Source organism: Syngnathus floridae, chromosome 2, assembly GCF_059516105.1.
Source record: "Syngnathus floridae isolate MCC-2025c chromosome 2, RoL_Sflo_1.0, whole genome shotgun sequence".
Classification (NCBI taxonomy): domain Eukaryota; kingdom Metazoa; phylum Chordata; class Actinopteri; order Syngnathiformes; family Syngnathidae; genus Syngnathus; species Syngnathus floridae.
In genome coordinates this window covers 23,409,327-23,427,068 of record NC_142414.1, presented here as the reverse complement: position 1 = coordinate 23,427,068, position 17,742 = coordinate 23,409,327, and the positions used below count along the sequence as shown (strand labels likewise).

Genomic DNA, 17,742 nt, shown 5'->3' with positions numbered 1-17,742 from the left:
TGAGTCTAAATCTAAGTCATGCTCTATGTGTTGGTAAAAGTCAGAATCAACTATTTAAGTCCACTACAAGCCAAGTGATAGTATTGACTTGAGTGCTCACATCATACATTCGGCGCTATTCCACTTTAGTTGTGTAGGAGCTGCTACCAGATATGTACGTATAAACGTTTGCCAGCTGTCAAGTGAATTGAGAGGAAAATCTAAGTTGTAATTTTGCATCTTGATATTTGTTAATGGACAAACTCTTAACTTGAATGTCTTGCACTATTGTAGACACCATTTCTCAGCATTCGGTAGAAATAGCACTTTAAGTTGGCCTTTAAATATCTTTTACCCTCAAGACTGTCCTGGTATCGCTGGTTCAAGTTTTCGTAAGAATCCCAGCGAACTACAGGGTCAGCAGTGTTGTAATCGACAGTGACAGCTGGGTCATTTTTGTGGTACTCACGACCTGTGGAGAGATGTAACACTTTAGTTTAAACATTGAGTCAGTAGATATTGCCATATGCAGTAAGGAGTTAGTATTAAAAAGGGGCAGGGGGGTGGGGGGGGGCTGGAGTGGAAAGTAAAGATACATTGCCACAATGTCATACAATTTACTCATCTGCCAATGATAATAATAACCATCGTGATTAAATGTCCCGCAGTAGAAAAATCTGTCAAGTTCTAGTTTCCTGTTCCAAATAAAGCTGACTTTGACTTTGACTTTGACTTTGACAAATGTTACTATGAAGATCTGAATTAAACAGTCCCCCAAATGTGCTAATATGGCAAGAAATTGCAGTTAACTATGACAACAAACAGGGTAGTACTTGAGCATGAAGAGGAACTTTTGATGTGGTGTGGGTTGGGAAGGTCAGCTGTTCTTTTTTTTTTTATCCGCTGAGAATGACTTGATTCCGCACGTAATGCTTTGCTAATATAATCTTCCAATATTATTTGAGGTGCCTGTTTGGCTTTGACACTGATATTGATTTGTCTTGTGATTCTGAGTCAAAGATGAACTGGAGATTATTATGTCAATGAGTGGACTGACCTTTGATCTTCTCAGGTCCAGAGGAAAAGACAAACTCCACTGTAGCATCCAATGGAAAACGTTCATCTAGGGGAGAAAAACAGGAAAAACATGCATAACTGCAAAGATAGAGCCATAAAGACCACGAAGATTAGCGATTCATATCATCGACACAACATCAGAACATTCACAGTAGATCATATCCCCTCATAATACCATAAATGTTGACAGTAGGCTGTAATTCAATTGTTTCCTCTAGTACGAACTAATATCTTCCACAGATGTGTTCTCAGTTGCATAAAACCACAAAAGTGTATTTAAGTACATCTGTGACACTTCATTGACTGTAACCTGGGGTCTACCCTTACCAAACAATTTCTGTATTGTTCTATGCTGAACAAACGCAATCGGAGAACTGTTGAAACTGAGAAATTGTTTGGTAGTGGAAGACCCCAAGTGAACTCTGCTAACAGTTTCTAATATACAGTACTCATTAGGGGTGCAACGGTACAACAGTCTGGGATTAATGTAATTAATAATGATTTCGACACTTTAAACCCTAACGCCTAACCCGAACCACTAGCCCCTAACCCTTGATCCCTTACACTAAACCTAACTCTAACCCCTTCTAACCCAAACCAAGAGCCCCTAACTGGCACATACACATACACGATGGCCTGTAAATGCATCTGTGTAAAATGAAGTACCGAAATCCTGCGTATAAGGCACATTGTCCCGTGCAAAGCGGACCTAAATGTTCAGTATTTTGCCATGTACCGTTGCACCCCTAGTGATGATGGTACCTGTACAAGCTTCGTCCAATTCTCCTTTGCCAAACCATAGCTGGGCTCCATGGATGGTGCAAGTGTGGAACTGGAGCCTGAACACATTGTCCCTGTCAGCACTTTGGGCTCGTCGGTGGTAACATTTGACCTGCAGGGACCAGCAGAGGGTGAGGCCAACGCATGCAAGTACAGTAAGCACAGTACAGCACATGGTTGAAAACGTATTATTTTGCCCTTTCACAATAGAGACAAAACACATCTTGACAATAAATCTGTTATGCCTGATTTGATCACAAGATTCAGGGGTGCCATTTATTGAACATTGAGGTAAACAAGTGATGAGGAGGCAGTATTTTCCCATTACGTGGGGACTGCTGTTTATGATCTACAGAAAAAAAAAAAGCCTCTGCTTTTCTTCAATTGGGATTTTATTTTGTTTTGTTTTAGAATTCATTTTGACGGGAATAAGAAATGCTAACGAGGTAGAATTTCTAAATCCAAGATATTTTCTGTATAATGTGTAAATGGCATTTTGGCAGGAAAATATTTATAGATGAAGCCAAAATCCAAAAGAACAACCAAAATACCTTTTAAGTGGTCGTATAGTATTGCATTACTGAAGGAAAAACTAATTAAGTCTGGGGTGGTCTGTTTAGTTTACGACTAGTTTTCCATACATTGGCATTGGCAGGAGTCCACGGACTGCCATATTTAGTAAATGTTTGTTTCTGATAATGTCACGGTATCTACTTCATCTTGGTTTCTCTGTCATTTCCTCTCAGCGTGAACTCACCATGATGTCCCCTTTGAGCAATAGTGCTGGTTCGATGGTCACGCACAGTCGCCTTCCCCCGCTTCCTTGAAGGTCACTGTAGACCAAACAGGGAGAACAACACATGGTAGACTTTGCGACGATGTTGTGTCACAATTGAATGATGGGTTGACTTAATGCTTCACCTCAAACGGATGCTTAATTTTTCATTTTTACCATAGGGCGTGTGGTGCACAGGAAAAAAAGGTGGTGCCACTAATCCGCTGCTCGACATTTACTTTACAATATTTTTGTAGAAATAAATGCCTTTCCTATAATAGACACCAAATACTCCATTTAGGTAACTCAAAGCTCCTGGACAAAGAAGAAAGAAAAACTGTATGAAAGAACAGCATCTAGTGAATCGAATCTGGTGGAGCATTCTGACAAAAGATGAGAAATTAATGAGTTTGATTGTTTTTTTAGAATTATTTCGATCTTGCCTACATATGGAAATGAAGGGAAGGCCGTGACATTTGAACATAATGCTGGCTCACTTGTTTGTTGATTGAATTGAAAAGAACAAGAGCCAGCAGCAATTAACTCAGAGACAGAGACTAGTGCTACGTATCGCTATAAGAGAAATATTCACATTATTTTTTTGCCAAGACACTCACTATATGCCTGAAGTGTAGACCAACTGCATGGACTGGTAGATCTTTAGGAAGGGATAGTAACCTGTAGAGACATTTGGACAGATAGATGATCAGCATGCAGTCAGAGGAATGTGCTGACCGCCATTCTTCCATCCTGATGGAGTTCATCATCAGATTAAAGACAAACACTCGTGTCTGTGTGGGTGATGTGCTGAATGTGAACAACTATGACAGTGTACGTGGTTAGCATTGCTGGGATTCAGCAGGAAGACCTGTTGATACATCATTCCCGCACACCACGTTTTAAAATTTGCTGGACGACATGGCTCTGACAAACTCAAATCATAACATGATCATGCCCATCTCACCTGATGGAGACCTTGGCTCTTAATCTCGCTTGTCATAGCTGTAGCAGTGCTATCAACGCAAGTAAAAACAAACCTCCTTCTCCTTGGAAGTTGGGGAGTGACGGGATGAGAACTTGGTGTAGGAAGAGTGGGCTGCTGTTCATCTTGATGGCTCCTGACAGAAGACCTCCAAAGTAATAGATATATCTGAGAGAGATGTAAAACATGTTTGCATGAGTGAAAGTATTCACAGGAATCAGAAGACGGAAACTGAGAACAATTTATTAACAATTATCAATTGTCCACGTACAGGGCGAGCAAAGAGAATACAGTCAAAGGGAATAAGAGCTCCCGTAGCTTCAAACAAACTTCACCCCCAACCCCTGATTCTGTTTCCTCATCGTCTACCTGTTTTGGGATGGCTGGAGAGAAGTGGACACCTTATCTTCACAGAACTTCCTCATGGCAAGAGTACTGAGAGCTTGGTCCGCCCTGTACAGAAATGCAAGAACATAAGCGTCCGTGCGCACACACCCACATACACACACACACACACACACACGCACATGCGCTTTCAACTGAAAATTTCCATGATGGGTCTCACACCAGACACTCTTCATGCCAGAAATGACATGGAGAGGATACAGCTGGCACTGGCCACAGGATTCCAGTGTTCCTGTGCTAAAGCCACAAGGTTTAATTCATCAAACTTCTCAGGGAGGTCAGAATGGAAATGCTATGTTTTTGCCCATTGTGGAAAGCTTTACATGCATAAGGGAAATCACCCACAAATTGCAGCTTTGTTGTTTGTCATTAAATTTAGGGCTTGGGAGTTTTATTACCCTTAGGTCATTACATTAACTTATTTTTATACTTATCAATGCTAAAATTTGTATTGAAAAAATGTCTGTACGGTCAATGACCATTTTTGACAGAATAGGTTCCATTCCCATTCAACAGCTACCAAATGAAAATGTACTTTTGATTAGGTTTGATGAACTATAAAGCAAAGTTGATGTTTGAGAAACTCACCCTGCTGAGATCTTGCTATAGTGCATGTAGGCTGCAATGATCACTCCTGTTTTGCCTTTGTTACCCTGCAGGAGGAATAGCAACAACAATGTAAGATATATTTATAGTATAAGACATTCATTTTGAAAGTTTTGTACATGACATTTGTAGTTAAAGGTTTATTTTGACGGTTTTTAACATGCAATCAGACTCATACTCGAGTGACTACGCTGAAATTATCAAGCTCTCCCCATGATTTTCTTTTCCAAACATCCTGAAGCATTCCAAGAACATTCCAGCATCAAATTCCTAATGCGACCCCTCCAGATAGCAGAAAGGAGGCTGCAGCACTGCACTCACAAATTAAGCCTGTTAGTCAGAGCACGGTTCTCAGTGAAGGGCTCTGCATTGCCCAAAGAAGTTGTTTACTCCCATCTTCACTGTGACTTACAGCCGGGAGTGAATTACTGGAAGGTCAGCACATCACAGATATGGTCTGGGTTCAGGATTTAAATTCTCCCTGATCGAAACCATAAACATTCTGGCCAAGCCGCTTAGTGCTTGGGCACCCTTCTTATTGCTCGTCTCTGAGCAGTTATCGTTTCTCCAAATATTTGTTACAATCTTTGCATGGTGGTATGCACAGGGTTAGGTCCAACTTCCTCGTCATAATTTGAAAATGTTTTGCCCTACATTGAATTGTTTCAAACGAGTACATCAGTGCGTTTTCAAACCTGGGAAATGCCTAAAACATCTGTCTGAAATAGTGAACCCATGAACTCTGACCTTGCAGTGCAGGACCACCACGTGATGGGGGTCAGAGGTCAGCCACGTCTCCATGGCCTTACATATGGCGCAGATTTTGTCCAGCGGTGGAGCGTGCAGGTCAGGCCAGCCAAAGTCATGAACCTGTTGTAGGACATAGCCGGAGGAAAGGATCGTGTGAGAGGAGGAGATTTGAAGAAAGGTTGATGAAATGAGAAATGCAGCACATAACGCTACCTTTGGATTTAGTCTGCTCATATCATGGCGCCTTTCGGAGAGATTGAGGAGCTGAAATAGAAAAAAACTAATCTTGATTGATCGATGTGATATTAATTCAACACGATACAATCATCTAAGATGTTCTTCAAATATTTTCTCAAATCTAGCGAAATAAGGTGAGTAAGAAAAAAAGTAAAGTTGAAGGTCATTGTATTGTGCAAGTTCCATGAAATGCTAAATATCTGCCGACCCGATCCAGCCAATCAGATCTGTGTAAAGTTTATAAATGGCATGATATGCATAAAACAGGGACGAGTCATAATTTGCCTGCTGTGTCTTCCTCACCAGAAACTTGTCTTGATGTTTAGACTTGAGCATGGCGGCCACCTCCTTCAGGTTGAGGCGGTAGCGCTGCTCCTCCAGCTTGGGTGGGAAGAAGACGGAGATGATCCTCTCTGTGATGTAGGTGAGGTCAAAGTCGTAATGACGCTCCATCACTCGCTCCATCACACGGTCCGCACTGAAGCTCCTGCGTAACGTGGTGAGGATTGAGATTACTGAAACATGTACAGGATGTGTCATCTTGACATGAACATGCCCATTTATGAAGTTATGACCACCAAAACAAGCTAGTAAAATTAACACAGGCTTCAATCTAAGCGTCTATAATGAAGGAGAGGTGACTGATTGTGAGAAAAAGAGGGCAGTAATAAAAGTAAAGTGCAAGACACAAGCAGAAGAAAGCCCAGGCAGAAATTCCTCTCTTTAGAGGAAAGAACTCATGGGCCAGGTCATAAATGGAAGAATGAGATGACCTTTACCTTGGCAGGGTGTTCCTCTGCTTGGTGTAAGTCAAAGACTTTGTGGAGCCCTGGAGAGAGAATCCGATTAAAACATACAATATGGGGGGGGGGGGGGGGGGGGGGGGGTTAGAATGTGATTGATCAATCTTAAAATTAAGAGATTAATCACTCATCATCACAGCAACCAAGGGATGCAAGGAAAAAATGGCAACATAGAGTGTAACGTGATTGGACTCTGATTCCTGACGCAATTAAGCAAAGTGTTTAGACTGAGAAAACTTCTTGGAATATAATTTCATTTATTGATATACTATAAAGACATTGTTTGTTGTTTCTGAGTACATATGAATCTAAATGACAAAATTACAATAACTAACACTATAGATAATGGGGGAAACAGATGAAATGGCAAAGTGAAAAAGTAAATGTTTTGCCATTCACTGGACTGGAATATATTTTACAAAGTTGCCTCATCCATCCACTGACACAATGATGGGTCACTTGGGATTTCAATACCACTTGAGCTATCCCTGCCTCGTGGCCCCTGTCTGCAGAATGTAGACTGACAGAGAGAGAACTTAAAGATGCTTACCAGGTGCTGGGCATTTCGAGACGGAGCTGTCCCTCTGCGTTGCTGGAAGAAAATGAGGAAAGACGACAGCAAAATGGCATAAAATGAAAAGAACAACAGGAAAGGGGGAAAAAATACAGGGATTAAGAATAAGGAGGGGGTAAATGATATGCAAAAGGTGTGAAAAAGAGTCCAAAATGTAAGGAAGTGAAAAGCAGTGGGTGTACAGGAAGAAGAGGAAAGTTAATAAACAGATTATTTAATGGAGAAGCATTGCTACTTCCTATACCAACATCAAAATTTTTCTTCAGGACAGGAATCGTGCAGAGCACAAGAAATGAACGGAGCCCAAACTGGGCTGACTGCACAAACGGCTTCCCAGAAGGAATTTGGGGAAGAAAATCATTTAGTGGTTTGGGGGGGGAAAAAAAAAAAAAAACATGTATTGTAGCCTAGAGCTGAAAAGTATATCAAGTCAATTTGTATACAGAACACTTTTTAGGAAAATTTGGGCACACAAGAGAGACTTACCAGGTCATTGGCAGGAGCTGGGATACATGCTGTGGTCACCTAAAACACACAAGGGAAAAAAACATTTAAATAAGACAATGACATAAATCTCTTTCTTTCTCACACACACATACACATAATACAGCTGTCTTAATGAAGAAGGTAGTGGCACAGTCACGTTTACATAACAGATGCAACACACGAGGGAGCAAAAACATGAACACGAGGCAACTCCTTCATCATCTGGCTTTTTTTGGACTGTTTATTTGGACACAGGAAAAGGGCAAGGGCTTATGTGTATCTACCCCAGCACACAAAGGAAGCTGCACAGGCCCTGAACTTGTGTGTGTGTGTGTGTGTGTGTGTGTGTGTGTGTGTGTGTGTGTGTGTGTGTGTGTGTGTGTGTGTGTGTGTGTGTGTGTGTGTGTGTGTGTGTGTGTGTGTGTGTGTGTGTGTGCGTGTGCGTGTGCGTGTGCGTGTGTGTGTGTGTGTGTGTGTGTGTGTATGTGGGGGCGTGGGGGGGCATCTCCACATAGGCACATAAGTTTGCTTGTACGGTAATGACAGGAATCAACAGGAAGGTAGAGGGACAGATAATGAGCTAAATCCAGAAGCAGATCCGGCTCTGATTGTCAAATAGCGGTCTGTTCATGACTTAGTCTAAGAATTGATGGCCTTCTATCCCCACAGGAAAATGAATCTCTGTTCTTCTTCCATGTTGTGAATCCTTGGTGCTTTTCTCGTTCCCGGACTGAGCCCAAATTCTGACTGACTTTCGGCTTGGCTCTTAACGTCTTTTTCGTCTCTTTCACTGGATCAGGTCTATTTTTTTACAAGCATGTGTACGGTCCAAAAAAATCAAAATCTATTTATGAGTCTGTAGCAGCATATGAAAGCCATTTTCTGGGATGAAATGCGGGATGTTGTAATCCAACAACACTCCCCCCACTGAACGCCTGAATCACATTAACAGGCAATTGAGTATTTTTTCTTTTTGTAAAAAGCCAACATAGCTGCTCGTTTTTTTGCAAGCATTTTGTCCAAAAGTTTTCTTTTTTTTTTTTTTTTTTTTTTTTTTTACCAAGGCAGCACAATGGATGAGGGCTTGGTGATGACCGCACATCAGGAACCGCTTCTGTCTCTAAGTCTTTAAGTTCATCCAGTGAGACTGGCAAGGTTGGGGAGAAAAACGAGTACTAATCAATTACCTCTGGTGCTCCTTTGAGAACCAGACTAAAATTATTATACGTATGCAGCTCTGAAAAGTAACTACTGGTTTCTTTCACAATGACAACACCTTTTAAAAATGGAAAAGAATTATGCATAATGTAGACATCTTTATGAGTAGTTACTAAGTACTAATGATGATGATGATGACGATGATGATATTGTATAAATTGTATTTTAGTGACTGTTTATAATTTTAACATTTTTGTGTACTTAGCACATCTGCCTCACAATTAGGAGGGTGCCGGTTTGATTCCACCTCTGACCCTCCCTGTGTGGAGTTTGCATGATCTCCCCATGCCCGCGTGGGTTTTCTCCGGGCACTCCGGTTTCCTCCCACATCCTAAAAACATGTTTGGTAGGCCAATTGAGCACTCCAAATTGCCCCTAAGTGTGAGTGCGGATGGTTGTTCGTCTCTGTGTCCCCTGTGATTGGCTGGCAACCGGTTCAGGGTGTCCCCCGCCTACTGCCCGATGACTGCTGGGATAGACTCCAGCACGCCCGCGACCCCCGTGGGGACAAGCGGTATTGAAAACGGATGGATTTATGTGTACTAATAATAACAAAATGTTCATGCAAGCAACGACTTACTCAGTACCTCAAATAAAAATGGTAAATAATTAAAGTTAGTAATCATGTAGGAGCACTGTAAAAAAAAAGTTGGATAAACTCAGGATTTAATAATGAACTTTGTGACATACTCTGTTAGAGCTCCAGTTGTAAAATGCGCAACATAAATAAAGTTGCATTGTATTGTATTGTATTGTATTGTATTGTATTGCATTGTATTGTATTGTATTGTATTGTATTGTATTGTATTGTATTGTATTGTACTGTATTGTATTGTATTGCATTGTATTGCATTGTATTGCATTGTATTGTGTTGTATTGTATTGTATTGTATTGTATTGTATTGTATGAGTATAGTGTACAAAGTATGCGATTGAATTTCTCTTCTGCTGACAATTCCTTCTGAACTTGCCTTTGCCTGTCTTTTCATTAGCCACTTTTTGCACACTCCAGCCATCGACGTTCCAAACAATTCACACTTCACAAAAACAAAATCATAACAAAAATCAAACATTCATGTTTGGTTGCAGTCAATCCTCTCATTATGAATTGGTGGAATAGCTGGGAACTGCAGCAATCCAAGCTCCTTCCTCGATACAAGAAGAATTTCTCCTCCCTCAGCCGAGCCTGGAAGGAGGCCACATGGATGCAGTTCAAGGTGTTTCAAATTTCTAGTTGTTATGACTACAGCTATCCAGTGCGTACACCCTGCAGCGTGAATCGGGCTATACTCGGGTCGGGATTTACCCGTGTCACCCTTGATTCACCTTTTGTACTGCCGTTTTTTTTTTTTTTTTTTTTTTTTTTAAAAGAGCCAGAAACTTAATGTTGTTCTCCGCGGGTGCCCTGTGAAAGGGCCAGGCAAGAGGGTGGCCGCTAAACCACAACAAAAACATCACACCAGATTCCATCTCCTCAAGCCAATGCTTACGCAGGAACTTCCTGCTAATAGTCCTCCACCCATCCTCTTCTCTTTGTATGCCTTTATGTGTCTCTTCATTTAAGGTCATACTTTCTTCACAATTCGAATGTCTTATCACTCAACTCTTCCTTTTAATGTGCCCAACCTTTTCCTGACATCTACCCCTCCCCTCCACTTTTCCTCTTTTCACAGCACCTCCCCATCACCCTCTCTCCGTCAAATACTTCCTTCCTCTTTCTTTAAATCATTTCCAAACCAAGGGGGAAAAAAAATCTTTCCTCTCCCTTTAACTTCCTTGAGCCTTTCACATTTGGTCAAACCTTTCAAAGTACAATAGTACTTAAAACTCAAGAGTTTAATGTATTATGTAAAGAAATAAAACAGCCCCAACTTGTAAAATATAATGTTAAAGAATAAACTGGTTTCAAAACATGTAAGAACTGACCCAAATTTAAAGGTAATGTGATCTTTTGACAAAAAAGTCAACCATTGGAATAAGGAGATGAAGTGCTGCTTTTAATATATTGATTTTTGAGTTTTCTATAACTACACTCAATACTTTAGATTATTTTTTAGCTCAGTTCAAACTGAAAAGGTTTTGGCTTTCATATGAACCAAGCCAGCCAAGCTTTTCTTGTCACTTCTGTGCCTTATGTAAAGCTAATCACATCATACTCGGATTTGTTGCTACACCAGAGTTACGTTGCGTTTATTTTATTTCCTAATAATGAATAAATGAATCAATAATTTAAATTTGATGTTAATGACACTGTGGGTTTTCACACTTAACTTTTCATCTAGTCTTTCTTCCAGGTAAAAAGAAGCGTATGTCGTAGCCAAAAACCAAGAACAACAACAAATCCTCCTAAGTTTGACACTGTTAAGAAATGAGTACTTGTATAAATTTCTTGGTCCCCGACCAGTCTCTGTCACCATCCTCATAAGAGCGTGGAATTTGCTTTGATGACTGGCCTTAGGCCTAATTGCCTCGCCATTCCTTCAACTCCTTAGGGAAGGCCAATCACAGCACACTGATGAAAGCTGCACCAAATCTGCAATGAGAGTCAGAGCCGGCCGTGACCCCTGCGAGCTTTCATCTTCGCCATCATCAGAAAGCGAGCTGTGATGTGCACAAACCGCGGTGAGGTTTGACTTGCAATAAGATCCACGAATTGTGGGCATGATTGAGAGAACAACGGCGGGGGAACAGATGTGACACGAGCTATATAAGGCTACAGACATGGCAGATGTAATGCACTACAAATACCAGCGATTAGCAAGATGAAGCACAAACTCTACTGCAATGTACGTAAGCGCTGCGCCTAAATTTGGCCCATGAGACGTTTTGCAAGTCATGTTCTATCAATTTATTGTCGCAAATCCCCAAAACATGAGCTTTTCAGTTACTTCAACAAAACTAAAAAAAATGGACACACCATAAACTAAATGTCATTTGTTAATCATGATTAATCATTAAACCGGTGTAAGAGGAATGTGTTATCATCTCATTATCAGTGGTGCTTAATTTGACATTTTGACTATGGAAGGGATTCATTCAATGGGGAATTTTTACTTTTGAAAAATGACCCATTCAGAGGTTAGTCAGCATCCAGAAGAAGTTTGTGCTCAGCCAGTTCCATTGTATTATAAACAATATTATAATACTTTCCAAACAGAGTAAAAAATAAAAAAATGACATTCTTACATGAGATAGTGGTCCTTATAGGGTAGGCAAAGCTACAGCAGTGCCTTTGTGAAAAACAGGAAGGAATCATTTTACAGCACCAAGAGTGACCTGGCCAAGCCTTCAAAGCGCACCTCATAAGTCTAATAAGCATGTCAAGGTGACGTGCCGGGAAAAAAGAGCACCCGGAGCAACACAGGACGACTTCAAGGCCGTGGCTAAGCAAAACCAACACGTATGAAGGAAAAACATATACCTGGGGGCATTTCACAACTTTTATTGAGCCAAGATACCCTTTTAGTCATACCACACTGGCTGGGAGGTGCTTTATCGGATATGTGAGGCCAGCTAACAAAGACTTGTTCACACAGTTCTGCATGTTTCCGTCCGTGTTCAACTCTTGTTCTCACACTATCCTTTGGCTCGGAAAAGGAAAGAAATCAACCTCTGCGTGCTTCGTTCTGACTCTGAGCAGCTGAGAGGAAGGCCGAGGTCACACGGGTCCCCGAGGTGGAGTTTTAACGCAGTTCCGTGTTACAGAGTTGGCTGGGTCAGTGCACACATAAAGAGAAATGCCCACAGCGAGCATGCGGATGGAGGTCCAAAAAACAAGAATGCACACATGTTCCTGCTTGCACATGAGCGTTCACTGCCGCGTGAGCGTGTGGAAGGCCACACACACAAAGCACAAACTGATGAAATGTGACTGGCGTTACCCTAGCCAAGCAAGGACTCAAAGCTGAAAAGACGGTACATAAACAAACAAGGCTCAATAAAACAAAACAGGAAGACAAGAATCGGTCGGGATCAACAATGTAAACAGTCGATGGCGCAAACAAGCTTCTCACTCCTTTCCTCCCTCTCTAACCTTTGCACTTCAGCTGCCGTCCATGACATCTGTTCCTGGTCCTGATCTCGATAAGAACATTCAGATAGCCACCCTTGCAAAAATCCCCACACCCCCACATCTCCTTTTCCACAGCTGTAGCTCTCATCAGCCTGAACCCTGTTTAAAGAAAGCAAATGAACACGTTCTGATTTTTTGCAAAACACTAGTGTAATTTATTAATGTTATTGTTTTTTAAATGTTGGCTCAGCTCCAGCTACATGAGCTATATGCCAATTCGGTTAGTTGGGGTGTGGCCCATGTCAAAGACTCCTTCAAATATAGCCTTTTGGCTAGAGAATATAAAGCACTACATGGTTCTGATGAGGTTGCCCCTAAAATATTTTCAGGACCATATTTACTTGCAGTATGTTAAACGTCATGTCACTGATGATGATGCAATGATTCATTCAATGCAGGTTCCCACTCAGTGACAAAGTGGATATGAGTGTGAAAGGTTGTCTACTCCGATACGCGACAAGTGAAGGGAGTAGTCTGTCTAGCTTTTACCGAAAGTAAATTGGAATACACACACACCCAAGTCAGCCTATCTCTGCAATTACCAGACATGTTTGTGATAGCACAGTTGTCTCTGCTGGTTGATCATCAGCAGAGACACGCATTAGATCCCTGCTCCATTACATTTTGTTTGTGTTATCCTAAATGACTCACTCACATGACTAACAGGAATAAATGGTCGGGGGGACATGGCCAGCTGCAGGAGGGGCTGCATTCAAGGCCACGTAAAGTAAACTATCACGGGTGATACCACTACTGGACTCCCAAGTTTTCTTGCTGAGAAATAAAATACAAGATGGATGTTAGTAAGATTCATAGAGGGATTTGTTAACCATAAAATGGCCAATAAAACCACTATGTAAGTAAAATGTCCCTCGTGTTTCAACAGTAAGAAGGGGCAAAGACTCACAGATTACATCACAGCAGAGGTATTATTTGACCTGCACAGGAAATCCAGTGGGACATGGAGGCGGGGGTGTTGGCTCAGCTGCATGATGGGAAAACACAAGACTGTACATCAAGCATGTTTTCTATTCTAGCCGTAGCTTCATTGCTTCCTCACCTCTGTGTTCAAGCTTTCTAGTAAAGGGTCAGGGCTCCATTTCCTGCATTCTATCCCAGCTAGCGTGTCTTTGACTAGATTTGGGAAGACAAGTGTAACCACAAGCACCCTAATCATCGGGGTCAGAAGGATTATGTTGCAACTGGAGCTCTTACCACTTCCCATCACACTACTTTGCTTTTTGGTTCTGTTTCATACAATGTGATAATTCATTTGAGGTGCATACTAAAAGCTCTCACATGGGATATGTGAGACAGATTTGTGTAGTATCCACCTCCTGTGGTATGCAGTTAGTTTTGTTTATGTTGTACATCATGTTTATGGTGTTATTTCCAAATGTGTATCTGTATGAGCACTAAAACAACCTCGTGGACTTGACCTTTCATTTCCATTGTTTTATGGGGCAATTACAAAGGAGCCACATGAACTCTGCCTAGCAACAAGTAATGGCACTTGTGGCTAGTGTTCTCATGTTGACAGTAAAAGAAGAGACTGTTAGCCAACGTACACGGTTGGGATCTACTTTTTTCATATAAAACTGTTTGAATGCAACACTTGTCAAATGTAGCTCCTCATGTTCAGTAATTTAGAGGACTTCCGAAATAAATGCACATGAAGGATGCAAGAGGATGAACGCCACATACTGTGGCGGTACAACAAATTCCAGGCAATATTTTGAAATTCACTTGTACGTATTTTTTTACGTAAAGACAAAACTAATATGTTTACTGTTATATTGTTGAAATTAAAACAAGAGGAACCAAAACAAAACAACAACCTATGGGGATACTTAAGAAGAATGAGCACAATGCCAAGTATAAGCTCTGCAAACATGGTGGATGCTATGCAAGTTCTGCTAATTATGTTCCCCATTAAAGCATCAAAAAGTGCTGTTTGGTCTCTTACAATACGTTCTCGTCCTTTGTGGTGTTAAGATACACATTACATTAATAGGGATGTTTTCTTTCTTATACCTCGATAAGTTACTGTACTTAGTCAATAAGCATGTGACTCTGACATCTACAGTCTGAACTTGTGATGTTGAATGGCAATCAATGGCCTCTTTAATCCAGACATTCTGCTGTGCTAATCTAGTTGGCTTGGAACTTTTCAACTTTTGTTTCTCATATACACTGTTTACTTTTGCATTTTTTCTGAATCTTGTGTAAATGCATACGATACTTGTTAGCTTTCAATGCACTTAGGTGAGAAATTTGAGTGCCAAGTGTTAATATCAACTTTTCCATCCCGACCCTCTTACACAAAGTTGGCGTTGCCAGGATGGATTTGCGCCCTGATTTGCGTCTGTGACGTTTATACATAATAATGACACTGAAGAGAATAGGCACACGTTGCTCCTTTCTTTTTACAGGCATTGAAAAAGAGGTTTTGGTGAGGTTTTCTGTTAGGTCAGCGGAAATTTCCACTCTTTGCCAATTATACAGATGAGCCAGTCAACTTGTCAAAGGTTGCATTTCACAAAACTTAATCCTTCCTTCTCCTACTGTTCCACTCTTCCCTCCTCCCCGTTTCTGTCATTGTCTTGTTCCAAACTTCTCTCCACATCTTTGCCCCTGGGCCTCATGCAGCAAGCCCACTGGACGCCAATTTTCCACTTGGGATCAAGATAAGGAGGGTCTGTTCTCAGAAGAGAAACATGCCCAAAATAAAGTTGTGTTAATTCACGGGAATAGAGATGAGCCAGCTGCAGGCTGTCTGTCGACATGGTGGGCAAAGAATTGGGGAAAGAATGATAGAAGAGGAGTGAAATATTTATACCACATCAATGACGTGACCTCATCCGTTCCCAACATGGTGCCGTGCATTTGACGGTAGAGAGAAAGGGGGATTATTTTGGCAAATACAAGACTAGACACAAAAATGGGAACACCAGATATTGACCAAACTTTACAATATTACTCCATTTCTCCAACAATATGTAATCTCCAGAGGTACACTTTAAGCCAAGCTATCCTGCCACGAGTGCAAAGGTTATTGTTTCACCCTTCCAATAGCTCACAGTTGAAGAAAATTAGAACAGGGTTGAGTCAATAAAATGTATCAATATGTAAATCCCCACAACTTTCTAGAGAAAATAATTGAAATTATGTACCCAGGAAGACATTTTGCGCGGATATATGGCAAACAAGATTATAATCACAACTCAAGAGAAAATAATTTTTAAAAAAAACAAAGCGCAAAATTAAACTAAAGAGCGAGAGACACATGCTCACTTTTTGACACCCTTTATGAATAATGATGTCTTTTCTGTCGATTGTGAAGGATTCCTCAATCCAGCTAAAAGAAAAGACAGAGGATGCTGGAGTTTTTTTACTTTGACTTTCAACCAGCCTCTATTTACCCAATCCAAGAAGGGTTGCCCCCCACACACGCACACACACGCACACACACACACACACGTGCGCACACACATATACACACACGTGCGCACACACACATACACACACACACACACACACACACTCCCCAACTCAACTCTGTCTATTCATTAGAGCATCACTCCATCAATGAGCCTTTCACAGAGGCAGCAGGACGGCTTTGGAACGAGCCTGCTGCTCCTTCTGAGGAATGTGACAGGGTGGCTACTCCATGAGCACGCATTCTCAAGACTTCTGCACTCAATGCACTATATTTTAACACTTTACTGTGCAAATAATGCATCTAGCATGCTCATTGACATTACATATTCACAAAAAAATATATCTAGATGATGGTGTGACTTTTAAGGTTCACACACACACCCACGCACCCACACACAAGTTCCAAGATTAACTTTGCCACTGTGTATCTTACCTTGCTTTCGCACTTCCTGTGAGTGACTGTCTTGCATACTGAGAAGCGAAAGGGGAGACACAAAAAGACAAAATAAGAAGAACACAGTCATACTTTTGCGCCATTGGTCTAATACAGATTCACAAAAAAAGTTCAACTCTATTTCAAGAGAATCAAACTGACAATCATGACGTCTAATAGCCAAATGATGTCGTGTCATATTACAAAGCTAGTGAATGTAGCCCTGAAAATCGGAATTCCGTCGGAATTAATAGATGAAAACAAGCTCAAGTTGTTGACTCTTGTCCGTGTACCGTCAGGCTACACAGAATGACCTAAGTGTTTAATGAGCGTCTCCTTATGCACTGTGTCTTTGGTTAATGGCGATCTTTTACAATGACTCCATGTGGTCTCATGATGTTGACAAGTTAGAACAGAACCCTTCGCCCATTCCTTCAAAATGGACTCATTCCAGCACGCATCAGTTCATAAAAGGTCAACATTACCTCGGCAGAAGGAGCCCAAGTTGTCCACATTCTGGTGACACACGGTACACTGACGCCGTTTCTTGAAGGTCTTCTCCTTGAAGACATGAGGCTCCCCCTTCCCGGACTGCTCAAACAAAAACAAATGACAGTCAGAAGAGCCGCTGGCAGACATCAAGAAAGACTGAATTTCTAGGTTAGTTGCACTCTTTTCTGTCTTTGTGGGGTTGCTATTTGTTTTTTTGATGGGGACTCATGGACCGATGTGCATGCATGGAACGCATACCGACGTCCTGAAATGTTTTATGAATTGAAGAGCGAGCACATCTGTGGTTCACATGCAAGTCAATGAAGCGGAAATTGCAAAAGACTAAAGAAGAGGGTGACTTTTAATCATAATGTCTAAGACAGTGCTTGTGTTGGTGGGATCATTAACGTATTTGGACACCAAGGCGACCAGATGAACTTCTCACTCGCACACTCTGACAAAGAGGTAGTAGCACTTGTGATCATTTTGCTCACAGTCTCGAGCCCTGAATAAGGTTGATGTAAGATGCACAGTTAAAAAATAGGAAATACGCACATCCCAGTACAGAGAAAACATTTTCTTCAAGAGTGATACAACAACTTCCAACATCATTTTATAAATGTGAATATCAA

The 17,742-nt window shown here is 41.2% G+C and overlaps 1 protein-coding gene across 7 annotated transcripts in view; it reads right to left on the bottom strand.

The window, feature by feature from the left end:
- Nucleotides 1-17,742, bottom strand: part of tns2a (tensin 2a) — a 39,408-nt gene that overhangs the window by 8,252 nt on the left and 13,414 nt on the right. For 5 of the 7 annotated variants that reach the window (XM_088356685.1, XM_088356693.1, XM_088356706.1 and 2 more), the window contains exons 2-17: nucleotides 17,104-17,209; nucleotides 16,619-16,656; nucleotides 7,455-7,493; nucleotides 6,945-6,986; nucleotides 6,371-6,420; nucleotides 5,895-6,078; nucleotides 5,568-5,618; nucleotides 5,352-5,474; nucleotides 4,587-4,651; nucleotides 3,963-4,046; nucleotides 3,649-3,761; nucleotides 3,229-3,289; nucleotides 2,594-2,669; nucleotides 1,819-1,948; nucleotides 1,037-1,102; nucleotides 335-451 (exon numbers count right to left, since the gene is read on the bottom strand). In XM_088356685.1, coding sequence (XP_088212811.1) covers nucleotides 335-451; nucleotides 1,037-1,102; nucleotides 1,819-1,948; nucleotides 2,594-2,669; nucleotides 3,229-3,289; nucleotides 3,649-3,761; nucleotides 3,963-4,046; nucleotides 4,587-4,651; nucleotides 5,352-5,474; nucleotides 5,568-5,618; nucleotides 5,895-6,078; nucleotides 6,371-6,420; nucleotides 6,945-6,986; nucleotides 7,455-7,493; nucleotides 16,619-16,656; nucleotides 17,104-17,209 — 1,345 coding nt within the window. Of the gene's footprint in view, nucleotides 1-334; nucleotides 452-1,036; nucleotides 1,103-1,818; nucleotides 1,949-2,593; nucleotides 2,670-2,757; nucleotides 2,904-3,228; nucleotides 3,290-3,647; nucleotides 3,762-3,962; nucleotides 4,047-4,586; nucleotides 4,652-5,351; nucleotides 5,475-5,567; nucleotides 5,619-5,894; nucleotides 6,079-6,370; nucleotides 6,421-6,944; nucleotides 6,987-7,454; nucleotides 7,494-16,618; nucleotides 16,657-17,103; nucleotides 17,210-17,742 lie in introns of those variants that run through there. The other 2 variants (XM_088356696.1, XM_088356735.1) reach the window with 2 other exon arrangements.